The sequence below is a fragment of the Liolophura sinensis genome, chromosome 6 (assembly GCF_032854445.1).
Source record: "Liolophura sinensis isolate JHLJ2023 chromosome 6, CUHK_Ljap_v2, whole genome shotgun sequence".
Classification (NCBI taxonomy): domain Eukaryota; kingdom Metazoa; phylum Mollusca; class Polyplacophora; order Chitonida; family Chitonidae; genus Liolophura; species Liolophura sinensis.
Window position 1 is genome coordinate 37,815,279 of NC_088300.1, and position 14,625 is coordinate 37,829,903.

Below are 14,625 nucleotides of genomic sequence, written 5' to 3' on the forward strand. Positions count from 1 at the left end.
GTGTGACATTTGCAAGCACATGAATCGATGTAAATGGCAAAGAAAACGAATAGGGGCCTAGGCTACCGCTAAATTTTGTTTAAACAGCTACAAAGTCTCATGTAAGTATATATCACTGTTGTTGTCTATAAACGATCAGATACAAATGAATATTATTCAACTTTAAATATCAAACCGGGAACTGGGCTGTGAACTAACTTCTCTACGAATGGTATCGCGTCTCACTATAAAGTATCAACAGAGCCTATGGATCCGATAGATCTATGCTCTATAATTGCTTAGTGTCTGTACACTCTTAAATTATGCACGAAAAAAAAATCTCCGAAAGCATACTGTGCGCAGATCGCATGAATCTCCAAACCCGACACCTAAAAATAGACAATCGAACAGTTGTAAACTCACTATAGGTGTAAGTATAACGGCTACCGACAAACTGGAACTAAACTACGTTTATAGTTCCTCTGTCTTGCAAAACGCCACAATACTGAACATTTGTGTTGTGATTGCTTTTAGATAATGGTAATTAACAAGGATTTACATGCACCGGTATGCGATGTCACGACTTTAATGAGGTGGCGTCACATCCATCTAAGACACTGCCTCCGCCGGCGGAAGGATATAATAACGGTAGGCCCTACTCGTGCAGCAGAGATCATACAAGTAGGGCCTATTACTAACTTGTCATCCTATCGGTCGTAGGTGCGCGAAGATTGTGGCAAGTGTCAACATGGTGGAAATACTCAGCGGGATATTTGACGATTCGGCCAGTTCTGTGCTTGCCTTTCTAGCCGCTGGAACGGTGTTCAAAATCGGGGCCTTTCTCTGGCTTCGTAAGAAAAAGGATGAACGGTTTGTGCCCGTTGGGCAGGTCACTCAAATTAACCTGTTCCCGGTGAAGTCGTGTAAAGGCATTCCAATCCGGTCGGCGAGGGCCACAGAGATTGGGGTTCTTTACGAGGGGGTGCAGGACAGGTGAGCCTGCGTAGATGTCCACGGAAGTCCCATCTGAGGATGGCTTACGTAATATTTAGGCCCAGTATACTCATATGTGACAAGCGCTATCACTTTACTGGCCTCGGCGTCCAATAGCAATTATAAGAAACGTTTAGCATGGTACATTCGTGTCGCAGGGGAATTTGTGGAGGGGGAGGTTGTCATAAACGTCAGGTGAGGAGGGGGGGGGGGCCTATAGGGGAGTAGGGGAGGATCCATCCCCCCCCATCCACTTTCTCTGATGCACTGCCCATGCATATCAATGGAAGTTAACTTTTAACTCAATGAAAGTGGGGGGGGGGGGGGCAGTGTCAGGGATGCTCAAATACTATGTATCTTTAACAGCTGGCTATATTGGACTGGTATGGTTGTGATGATAGAACGTCAAAGAGAGATCGGGGGCACTGCCCCACAGTGTGTTGGATGTGATGCTCAATACGGCATCAAACATATCCTTGTGAAAGACTTTGCTCCTGTTCGGGAAAAGTTCTACACAGTCATCACTATATTCGATATATTTGACATCATTGCTGGCAGTGCTGTTATAAATTATTTCAAGGCCATTGGCCTATATCATATGCCTATTGCATATGAATATGAATTTAGAATCCAGCTGGGAATGGAATAATATTTTTTGTGATACAGAGGGAATGAATAGTAAATAAATTTTAAATAATAAAAAAAAGAAACACACAAAAGGTGCAGTGTAACACAGGCTAAAGCTACAGCTTACCAGTCTGTATATTGCCTGGGCCAGTGCGGTTGGAAATGCTAGGACAAAGATCAAATGCAAAGTCTGAAAACTCAGAATCTGAAGTCTGGCCAGAGATGTCAGTGCCGATCTCATCAACGTCATCCACTATGGGTTCAAATTGATACAGCAGTATATTTGCATCTGAGTAGCTAGAATCCATCGCGAAAATAACATTCAGTATGAACCCCCAGGTTATTTAGGCCAGCTAGGCTTGGGTTGGCCATCTAGAACATCACCCGCTGAGCAGTATGGGCGGCCAGCTGCAGATCGGCTAGGGCAATAAATCTACTGTTTTTGGTGGATTTAAAGGCCTTATTATGACTCTCAGAAGCCCTCTCAGTAACATACAGTTTAAACAAGTTATAATCTTTATAATTAGGGCCAGTAGCTAAATCTGGAAACTAAGCCTTTAATGCATATTACAAAATTGATGACTGTGGTCTCTGTTGTATTAGAATCAATGTTGGGGTACTTTATATTTAAGGGTTGTAGACATATGTTAAAAAGTGCTGCTAGCATTCAGTCCAGGTTTTGCCTATATGTACATGTATAACAGCAGTAACAGATCATGCCTTAATAATTGGCTAGGATATGATGCGGATTCAAACCCGGCCCTGGTCAGGGAATTTCTTAATTTGCCTGCCTTCATCCATAACCGTCGATAGTTGTGCGTAATTGTATTTGAGTGCCTACTGTTGAAAAAAATCCCTGTGAAAAGCTTCCATTTTTATAAATTGTATTTACATAATGGATCAGAGGAAGCTACTTGTATGCTGAGACGAATTTTCCTACTTTAAACTTTTATTTTTTCTATTTTAGTTTTCTTTGCTGTCATACACGTTTGATAGTAAAGCTTGTGGGATACGTCTATTTTGCAGGTCATTTTTGATCATAGGAGCAGATCATGTCTACATCACCCAAAGACAGGAGCCCAGCATGGCTCTGATTGTGCCCAGTATACATGGCGATATGCTTCACCTGGATGCCCCGGGAATGCAAACCCTCAAAGTGCCAAAACATTTACCTGTGCTCGACAGTAACCTGACTAAGTTTCAGTAAGTACTTATTAGTTGATTAGTTTAAGTTACGTGTATAGCGATAGGTGAGATTTATCAGCTAAAGGTGAGATTCTGACAATGCAAACAATGTGAAGAAATGTTAAAAAATGTGACTAAAAATCATATTTGTGGGAAAACTTAACGTTTTATTGGTAAGCTATCATATTTTGTTCAATTTATTTAGTTTTAATATAGCTTGATTTGTTTGGGTGCCCAAATCGTTTTTTAAAAACTATAATGGTTCTAGATATGTCTAAGGTATGTTGCTTTAAGGGTAATTGTTGTGAGCTTTTGCTAAAACACAGCTTGTTTTTTCAGGGTAAAGCTTGACATCCTAAAAGCAGTAGATTGTGGCACTGAGGCGGCAGCCTGGGTCAGTAAATATTTGAAAAGACCAGGACTGAAACTTCTGTACTATGCACCGGAGTTGCCCAAAAGAGATCTGACTGTAGTGAAGAAAGCTTGGGATACCAGAGCTAAAACTGGAGACAAGGTGAGAAAGAACAACATAAGGTTCCAGTGTTAAACATGAACAAACAGGCAATGGCACAAGACTTAAGATGGGTGAGAAACTCTAGGATACTGTGGCTAAACTGTTATTGGACTTCAGATGGGAAACACCAGCTAGATCACTGAAACTGAAACTGAATATTAGCTGAGAAACACCAAGACTAAAACTGATTCTTAGGTGTGAAACATACAGACGCTAAGACTAAAACTGAACATTAGATGAGAAATGCCAGGATAACAAGATTGAACATGAGATGAGAAACACCAGGACACCACGATTGAACATTAGATGAGAAATACCAGGGCACCAAAATTGAACATTAGATGAGAAATGCCAGGACACCAAGACTGAACATTATATGAGAAACAGCAGGACTCAAGATTGAACATTGAATGAGAAACACTAGGACACCAACATTGAACATTAGATGAGAAATATCAGGACAATAAGATTGAACTCCTGGTGTTTCTCATCTAATGTTCAGTCAGATTGAACATTAGATGAGAAATGCCAGGACACCAAGACTGAACATTATATGAGAAACAGCAGGACTCAAGATTGAACATTGAATGAGAAACACTAGGACACCAACATTGAACATTAGATGAGAAATACCAGGACACCAAGAAGGCACATTAGATGAGAAACACCAGGACACCAAGACTGAACATTAGATGAGAAACACCAGGACACCAATATTGACATTAGATGAGAAATGCCAGGACACCAAGGCTGAACATTAGATGAGAAACACCAGGACACCAAGATTGAACATTAGATGAAAAACATCAGGACACCAAGACTGAACATTAGATGAGAAACATCAGGACACCAAGATTGAACATTAAATGAGAAACACCAACATTAGATGAGAAACACCAGGACACCAAGATTGAAAATTAGATGAAAAACACCAGGACACCAAGACTGAACATTAGATGAGAAACACCAGGAGACCAAGATTGAACATTAGATGAGAAACACCAACATTAGATGAGAAACACCAGGACACCAAGATTGAAAATTAGATGAGAAACACCAGGATACCAACATTGAACATTAGATGAGAAACACCAGGGTGCCAAGACTGCACATTGAATCATTAACACCAGGACACCAAAACTAAACATTAGATGAGAAACACCAGGACACCAAGATTGAACATTAGATGAGAAACATCAGGACACCAAGATTGAACATTAAATGAGAGACGCTAGGACACTAAAAGCTAAAAGTGAACATTAAGTGGGAATCACCAGACACCCAGGCTGACAGTAAACTTTAAGTGGGAAACACAATGGCACTCACAGTAAACTGAGTATTGAATGAGGAATGCCAGGGCACCCAGGCTAAAAGTGAATTTTAAGTGAGAAACACAATGACACTCAGGGTAAAAGTGAACACTGAGTGAGAAACACCAGGAAACCCAGGCTACAAGTGAGCTTTAAGTGAGAAACACCAGGACACCCAGGTTACAAGTGAGCTTTAAGTAAGAAACACCAGGGCACCCAGGCTATAAGTGAGCTTTAAGTGAGAAACACCAGGACACCCAGTCTACAAGTGAGATTTAAGTGAGAAACACCAGGACATGTAATACTTAACATTGCATGAGAATTGCCAGAACATGAAGACTGAACATAAGATGAGGGTTACCATGCCTAAAATGGAACATTAGTTTAGACAGTGAGACTTAAACTGATCATTAGAAGTAAAAAAAAAACAGAACATCAAAACTAAAGCCCCGTCCAGACTATCCCACATCGTTGAACTTTTGTTGACTCAGCTGCAAGTTGAATGCTGTTGAGGTAAGTTGAGTGTCCTGTCCACACTACAAATCAGATAGGTCAACATTGTCCAACTCTGTCGTGTGTTGAGCTGTGTTTTTTTTGCCAAACTTTCAATAGTGAAATTTCCATCTTTCTCTCCAATGCATGAGACAAAAGGATTTTATTTTGTCCCTGTCTTTGTAATCTTTAGAGAGAATGTTGTACACACAAGGGTATTTTTCTTACTCTTGTATCAACGAAACAGTCTCATTGTGAGACCAGTTTCTCTATTTCGCCTTTGGTGCCTTCATTTTGCCCAGGTCACGTGCCTTAAGACAGTCACGTTATTTCTACATGCCTGCTGATTGACTACTTTCACTCAACTTGACTCAACATGTTGACAAAAAATACACATGCACATTTCCGATTCAACAAAGTTGGATGGTGTTGAGTTTTGTTGAACCAAGTTGAAGAACCCACTCAGACTACTCAACACAGCTCAACTTGTTGACTCAACTTCAAGTTGACTCTTGTTGAGTCAACAAAAATTCAGTGATGTTGGATAGTCTGTGCGGGGTTTAAGATTATTTGAAGGGAGCAAGCATTTTGTACTTGATTCTCTATTGTGAGCAAGAGATCTGCCTTAACATGTGATTAACAACTTGCTGAGTTTTGATTTCAGGAAAGGCGATGTTATCAAGTTAAAATTATTGCACAGATCATCATCTATTGACAATTCTATCTCCATGTGACCCCCTAGTTTTATTTTCATCACATAAAAACAAAAGTAAAATAGGGGCAAAGAGGAATGGCATCAAGGCCTAGCTCTAAGAGTAGTTCCCAAGCCATATGTGTCACCCACAACCTATCACATGTCCAGAGCTGGCAAGCCCAAATTTTTGGAAATAAGACAAAATGCATCCAAATTGAAACGTTTTCTCCGTACCAATATGCATGTATATGAAGATATAAGCACAGTTCTGGATTAAGTTTGGGGATGGGCTACTGTAATTTGTTATTTATTCATTTTATTGATTTTATTGGTGTTTGACGCCGTACTTAAGAATATTTCACTAATACGACAGCGGACACCATTACAGTGATAGGAAACCGGGTGGAACCCACGACCATCTGCAGGTTGCTGGAGACCTTCTCACATACGACCAGAGAGGAAGCCAGCATAATCTGGACTTGAACTCACAGCGACCGCATACCATAATTTGGAACTGGCTAATCTGGCATTTAACAGCAGGGTTTTGTCTAAAGCCCTGAATCTGATCAGTGTGTTGTTTATGTGTTTAACTTCTCTAACTTCAGACTAACTTCTCTGATTTCTGTGCCTACCTCCTGACGAGTGAGGAGTCCCTGGCGTCTGTTAATTCACAACTGGAGGAGCCAGTTACAATGTGGAGGTTCAGGTCAAACATTATCATGAAAGGCTCCCCAGCTTTTGAAGAGGTGGGGTATTGAGTCAGAAAAATATAAAAATAATATAAAAATAAATAATAATAAAAAATAGAGTAAATACACTCATTACAAATTTAGTGTTGTTCACTTTCAACCCATATCATAATTGATTAAAAAGACCACAACTCCCTGTGCACTTCAGGTTGGCTGTTGTCTTTAGCTTTAGATATATATTTTTAAGCTACAACCAGTTTTCCCCATTTCACACAACCTGACAAGTCCTATAAGCCTTAAAGGACAAGACCAACGAATTTCAACTGGGTGTCAGTTATTTATATATGCTTTTTCATGAACATATCACCAGCACCCACTTAAACCAGTTTAATGTAATATATTTTAATATATTCTGGGTACACCTGGGTAGTGTTGTGTACATATAAACCTGCATAAACCCACATCCACGAACTCCACATGGCATTTAGGCCTATAACCTGCTGTGTAGTGTTTTGTAGTGTTGGGATTGTTCATTTGCAAACATTTGGGTGTATGTCATGTCCCGTCAAATGAGTGTTATTGACATACATAGATTCAGACAGCGGTTGACTTGCTGACTGTTTACATTCATACTATAGACCTTTTGGTGTATGACGCGGGATTTTATGGTAGGCTGTATTTCATTAGCGCAGGTAGCCGAGCATGAGCTGTAGGCTTTGGTTTCAGGTCTGCCCGTTCACGTGCACAGCAAGGGCATTTGTTGGTCATCTTGTAAACTGAAGTGACAAACTCATTCCCAGAGTGTTTTAAATTTGTGCTTTAGTAGTGGTGGGGCCTCCGTGGCTCAGGTGGTTAGGGCTCTAGTGCAGCATAATGACCCAGGAGTCTCTCACCAATGCGGTCGCTGTGAGTTCAAGTCCAGCTCATGCTGGCTTCCTCTCTGGCCGTACGTGGGAAGGTCTGGCAGCAACCTGCGGATGATCATGGGTTTCCTTCCACCATAATGCTGGCCTCTGTCGTATAAGTGAAATATTCTTGAGTACGGCATAAAACACCAATCAAATAAATCAATCAAATTTAGTAGTAGTGGGTGGGGCAGATAGAGCATGATTTTATAGGTACTTGAACATATGGCAAAAAATGTAATACGACATTTAAAACTTTATGTACATTTGAAAAAAATTAGGGTTTTTGTATATATTATCACCCACCTTTTGGAAATCTCGCTTCCACGTACTGCGCCCTATCATTTCATATTTGTTCATCTGATCATAAGTGACATGTTCCCTATATCAGTAAAAATAAAATCATGAAGAAACTCACAGATTAAATATAAAGTGACTAACCCTGTCTCACAGTGATTGAGAAGTAAAAAAAAAAAAACAATATAACAACATCAACAAAATACCAGTGTTTTATGGGGATACTCGGATAACAGGTCTAGTGCTTGCTCAGTTATTCGTCTGCATGTGCAATATAATAAAAGTAATATATAGGCATGTGCCAGAACAAAAAGGTTTATCAATTATTGGTATATCTTTGCTATACAACAGAGTCAAAAACAGGTATACATGAATCCAGGTTGTTTGAGCCCCATTTTAATTTCATAAAACAAATGTATAGTTATAGTAAACCCTATACGACATAAGTGAAATGTTTTTGTGGATCTGTAGATCAAAGTAACGTCACATAATGGTGTAATGGATGTAAATCAGCTATGGCTGTACCACTTCACCGAAGTTGGATAATTCCTATGTGACTCTCAGAAGCCATGCAGTTTGATTGAATAGGAGTTGACTATATTTCATTGAAATAACGTTTGTTAAAATTACAGATGCTAAGTGCATATATATACCTTTTTAAATGGCATAAAATTTTTTTAAAAAAAGCAGCTAGTAGCCTATGTATCGAGCAACGTCAACCCTGTAGGGTCAGCAAAATAATCGGCTATCATAAAGCATTACCATGTCCAGTTCTGTAGCTGTACCTGTTGGTCTATATATGGATCGGTGACCTTGTTATCAGGAAGATTTGAATTTCTGCAGGTTTATGTAAACTACAATTAATCAAGTGTATACAATATACACATCATGATGGATGTACTTGTAAGTACAAGTAAATGTACGATGTGAGGGACGAATATATATTTTAGCAAATAACTACAACACAGCTCTGCCTTATCCTCAGATTGTGTGCGCTGACAGTAGTATTGCGTTGTTGTTGCACCATATGCTTCTCTTCCGTTTTAGGGTTAATTAATTACTCGCTTATATTAAAAATGATTTACATGGGCCCTGGTCTGTTATTTTGGAAATGTCATCTAGAAACAACTGAAAACCAGTCTAAATTTGTTGGTCTTAGCCTTCTGTTTTATTTTCCAGTCTGAGAGTATACAGTGATTTTATGACCTCATGTGTTCCCCATGAACTTGAGTCAGTGTTCAGGGTATGTCAGCGTAGAATAATATAATATGTCATTTATTTCTGAAACAGGAGAAGTGGATAGAGTTTCGTATAGGAGGCGCAAGGTTTAGGGCTTTGGATATTTGTGCCAGGTAGGTTCAATTTTAAATTTTGTCATATTTATTCTTCTTTAAATGTGTATATTTGCCACCAGTGGCATTAAGCCATATGTATCCTAGTCCTTCTTTAAATATGCTCACAAATGAATGTCTTCGCTAGGTCCATATATTGCAGTGTAACACAGAAGAATCAAGAACTTTATCTTGTCTCTGAACAGATACATTCAGTGTTATTTAAGCCTTTGGTGATCCTCCAGAAACTTTTAAGCCTTTGGTGATCCTCCAGAAACTTTTAAGCCTTTGGTGATCCTCCAGAGACTTTTAAGCCTTTGGTGATCCTCCAGAAACTTTTAAGCCTTTGGTGATCCTCCAGAAACTTTTAAGCCTTTGGTGATCCTCCAGAAACTTTTAAGCCTTTGGTGATCCTCCAGAAAACTTTTAAGCCTTCGTTGATCCTCCAGAAACTTTTAAGCCTTTGGTGATCCTCCAGAAAACTTTTAAGCCTTCGTTGATCCTCCAGAAACTTTTAAGCCTTTGGTGGTCCTCCAGAAAACTTTTAAGCCTTCGTTGATCCTCCAGAAACTTATAAGCCTTCGTTGATACTCCAGAGACTTTTATTTCAACCAAACATATGTGTAGTACATGTATCTAACCTAGTGTTTATCGCCCCATGACTGGAGAGTATTGTCATCTGTCTGTCTGCCTGTCTGCCATACCTACATGTACCCTGTGCATAAAATAGCTGAAGAATGAGTTGCAACGACAAACCAAAAATACCGGTATGCCACAAGGCTATGACTCAGAACCTATGGAATATGTATGGAATCCTGGTATGCCACAAGGCTATGACTCAGAAGCTATGGAATATGTATGGAATACTGGTATGCCACAAGGCTATGACTCAGAACCTGTGGAATACCGGTATGCCACAAGGCTATGACTCAGAAGCTATGGAATATGTATGGAATACCGGTATGCCACAAGGCTATGACTCAGAACCTGTGGAATACCGGTATGCCACAAGGCTATGACTCAGAAGCTATGGAATATGTATGGAATACTGGTATGCCACAAGGCTATGACTCAGAAGCTATGGAATATGTATGGAATACCGGTATGCCACAAGGCTATGACTCAGAACCTGTGGAATACCGGTATGCCACAAGGCTATGACTCAGAAGCTATGGAATGTGTATGGAATACCGGTATGCCACAAGGCTATGACTCAGAACCTGTGGAATACCGGTATGCCACAAGCCTATGACTCAGAAGCTATGGAATATGTATGGAATACCGGTATGCCACAAGGCTATGACTCAGAACCTGTGGAATACCGGTATGCCACAAGGCTGTGACTCAGAAGCTAGGGGATGTGTATGGAATACCGATATGCCACAAGGCTATGACTCAAAACCCATGGAATATGTATGGAATCCTGGTATGCCACAAGGCTATGACTCAGAAGCTATGGAATATGTATGGAATACCGGGATGCCACAAGGTTATGACTCAGAACCTATGGAATACCGGTATGCCACAAGGCTATGACTCAGAACCTATGGATTATGTATAGAATACCACTATGCCACAAGGCTGTGACTCAGAACCTATGGAATATGTACTCTATTGGTCAGTAATTTTAGTAGCCGTTTTTAATTTTATTGAAATTCAGTGATTTCACTCAGTAATTTTGGCAGCCATCTTTAAATTACTGAAAATGAAGACATTTCACTTACTTCCAAAGTGATTAATACACAACATGCAGTGTATCTTTGATGCTTTCAGAAGCTTTAGAATAAAGGTTCACATCTCAGGTTCTGATTGGTTAACGCTTTTAGTGCTATGGTGGTACTAAAAATAATAATATTTTCACACAGTTATATTTTTCTTACCACTTATCAAACATTTACGACTGTATTGCAGAGTTCATGGTTATAATTATGTAGAGGTACATGTCGTTAACAAGGTATACAACCGTTGTCATGAAACAAAGTCACGAAAAGAAAATCGTGAAGATTCCAAGGAATAAGCAGGTTTCAACTTCTTGATCACAGTAGATTCAGGTTAACTTTGTTTAAAAGTCTCAGAGAAAAAGAGATCTATAACTCCTTTAAGTCAACATTGTTTGATGACGCCCTATTCAGAAGCTTTGGGGTCTTTTCAGGCTTTCATGATGAAAGCATTGACTCTCGGCAGCCATGTGGCGCAGGACCAATGTGGTCAAATGTTCAAATCCAGTTTTACCTGCTTTGTCTTTAGCTTTATGTTGGCTGTCTCATTGGTTTACTGTGGACACATGGGGTTACTCTGGACATTTGGGCCTTCATACATACACCTTAATACAATCATATAAGTTAAAAAATTCTTGAGGAGACTTTCAAACACCAATCAGATAAATAAACCGAATCATCAAGCACAGGGTATCCACAGCGGCTTGCCCTAGAGCGATCTGACGGTGGTGTGAAGCTATAGATTATGGTTTTAGTGACTTTGCCCTATGTTGTGTGGGTTAGCTACAGGACTCTGACAGTTGATGTGAAGCTCTAGATTATGCTTATAGTGACTTTGCCCTATGTTGTGTGGGTTAGCTACGGGACTCTTACTGACTCTTACTGTTCTCTTACTGTCAGCTTGGGCCTGTTTCTGAGTAGTTCCAACAGGCAAAACTGAAAGGTTTTTTATAACTGTATATTCGCAACCTGTTTTGAGGATGAAGAATATAAACATGTAAAACAGATCATCAGGTATTTTTCTTGTCAGTAATATTGTTGTAAATCTTCTGTGCATTTAGTGTGTGCATTTTGACGCAAAACTCGTGTAATATCTTTATGTGAAGAACAGAATCATTGTGCAAGGCCAAATAAACTCTCATGTACAAAATAGAATTAATATGTATTTACATAAATTATATTTTTGTATTGGCAAAAGTCTAGAGACTTAGGTAGTTTGTTTAGGGTTCACTTCTCCTATCCTGTGTGAGGTCCCTAGATCAACAGCACACAGTGATAACAGTAGAAGGAGCTACACTTATATTGTTGTTGCTGTGGAGGTGGGGTGGGGGGGGTGGGGCTGTGTGGCTTAGTTGGTCAGTGCGCTAGTGCAGCATAATGACCCAGGAGCCTCTCACCAATGCAGTCGTTGTGAGTTCAAGTCCAGCTCATGCTGGCTTCCTCTCCGGTCGTATGTGAGAAGGTCTGGTAAAAAACCTGAGGATGGTCACGGGTTTCCTCCGGGCTCTGCCTGTTTTTCTCCCACTATAATGCAGGCCGGCTTCATATAAGTGAAATATTCTTGAGTATGGCATAAAACACCAATCACATAATTAAAATAAATAAATTGTTGTTGCTGATATTTTCGTATAGGTTGTCTCTTGACCAGTGTTGGTATTTTCTGGATGTGTATTTTTATCACTGTTGGCATTTTCTATATGTGTCTCTTGACCATTGTTGGTATTTTCTGTAGGTGTCTTGACTGCTGCAGGTATTTATTGTAGGTGTCTCTTGACCATTGTTGGTATTTTCTGTAGGTGTCTCTTGACTATTGTTGGTATTTTCTGTAGGCGTCTTGACTGCTGCAGGTATTTATTGTAGGTGTCTCTTGACTATTGTTGGTATTTTCTGTAGGTTATCTTGACCCTTGTTGGTATTTATTGTAGGCGTCTCTTGACCCCTATTGGTATTTTCTATAGGTGTCTCTTGACCTTTTATGTTTTTTTTTTCTGTAGGTGACTTTTGACCTGTGTTGGTATTTTCTGGATGTGTATTTTGATCACTGTTGGCATTTTCTATATGTGTCTCTTGACTATTGTGGGTATTTTCTGTAGGTGCATGTTGACTATTGTTGGTATTTTCTGTAGGCGTCTCTTGACCCCTGATGTTATTTACTGTAGGTGTCTCTTGACCATTGTTGGTATTTTCTCTAGGTTATCCTGAGCCCTGTTGGTATTTACTATAGGTGTCTCTTGACCCCAATTGGTATTTTCTGTAGGTATCTCTTGACCCCAATTGGTATTTTCTGTAGATTATCTTGATTCTTGTTGGTATCTTCTGTATCTTTTGTATGTGTATCTTCACGCCTAGCGGCTTTTTGTGTACAGTAGATGTATCTTAACTACTGTTGGTATTTTCTTTAGATGCACCTCTTTGCTGGTGCTCTTGTTTTCTGCAGTAAGTGAATCTTGACCACTCTCTGTATTTTCTCTAGGTGTGTCCTGACCACTGTTGACCCAGACAAAGGTGTTAAAGATCCAAACAAAGAACCCCTGAAGACTATGGAAATGTAAGTATTTGTGATTTCATTTTTTTCTGCTTCAGATGTATTGTATGATGTGGAGGTTTCACCCCTGAATCTGTGACGTTCTCAGCTTTCTTAGCAAACAGTTGTTCATCATCAGAGTTTGGAATTTTGTCTATCCATCATTGTCCCAGAAAAAGACTTGAAAATGGAATGGAAGTGTTGACTTGCTGAATGTTGACTTGCATGGTTTCAGTAAGCATTAGTCAGCAAACTTTTATACTCAGTAAACAGTGACAGTCTCTTTAAATTATAAACAGTGTGGTTACCATAAAACGTTAAAAATACATTTTTGTAGATGAACAACAACAACAGTAATTCATGAATTTGTAGAGTCAGAGTACCAGCGCAGCATTTTGTTTTGGAAAGTGAAATGCTTCACTATCCTGGCAGTTGTCCTTTGAAAGGGTGGAAGTATGTGTCAGTTTCATAATTACATTGTTCAGTTCACTGTCACGTTAAATGTGACCATGAATTCATAAATCGAAGAAGAAACGTGGTGATTTGAAAGTTTCATATAACTGAATTCTTCGTCAAACAACGGTCTCTGGACTGCTTGATTTAGATCAAAGCTGTTTCAACTTCCCCAAGCTCACATTGTAAACATTGCAAAAGATTTATAAAGAAAAGATTTAAGAAAAAGGACAATGCAATTTCATTGTCTAGACGGGAAATATATGTCATTCCTTGACATTAAAAGCCTGTGATCAATTCACTGCAGATGACCTTTATGCACAGCTTGATTGTTTACATGTGCTTGTTGCGTTAGCCTCGTCATCAGGTGGGCACTTTTCTAACTGTTGTTTACATTTTCTTTTTACAATTTTACTAGTTCCTTTACTTTTATGTATGTTTAATTTTCTAGATACCACAGCTCTAAAGAGTACAACAATAAGGCGTTGTTTGGACTGGATGCTACAGTGGACTGGCCGGGGGACATCCATGTGGGAGACATAGTGTATGCCCTGAAGGCATGACTGAATCTTAAGCTCAGGGAGGGTGGGGTGCATTGAAGCTGGATGAGGCATTTCCCAGCATTACTCTGGTAGAAATTTCATGTATGGATCTGTTGGACTCAATTTTTATACCATTTTATCAACATAATTATGTTTTCTTCAACTTACCCAATACTACCTTGGATGTTGACGCTGTGATACTTGCTGGTTTTTTACGGTCATTAAATGTATTTTTGGGTGCATTTTTTGTTACCTTTTGCTACGTCTCAAACAGGGGCCAATTCCACAAAGCTGTTTCGAATATAGGTGAGAATTTGAAATATGATTTTTGGAGATTATTTTTGATATATAAAGTATAATATAAAGTGATAT

At 39.4% G+C, this 14,625-nt stretch overlaps 1 protein-coding gene across 1 annotated transcript; it reads left to right on the forward strand.

The window, feature by feature from the left end:
- Positions 1–714: 714 nt before the first annotated feature.
- Positions 715–14,558, forward strand: LOC135469235 (mitochondrial amidoxime-reducing component 1-like). Its single transcript, XM_064747827.1, has 7 exons — positions 715–972; positions 2,626–2,802; positions 3,124–3,298; positions 6,400–6,540; positions 8,976–9,037; positions 13,208–13,282; positions 14,163–14,558. The coding sequence occupies exons 1-7, from the start codon at positions 728–730 to the stop codon at positions 14,272–14,274; spliced, it is 987 nt and encodes a 328-aa protein (XP_064603897.1). The 5' UTR covers positions 715–727; the 3' UTR covers positions 14,275–14,558.
- The last annotated feature ends 67 nt before the right edge of the window (positions 14,559–14,625 follow it).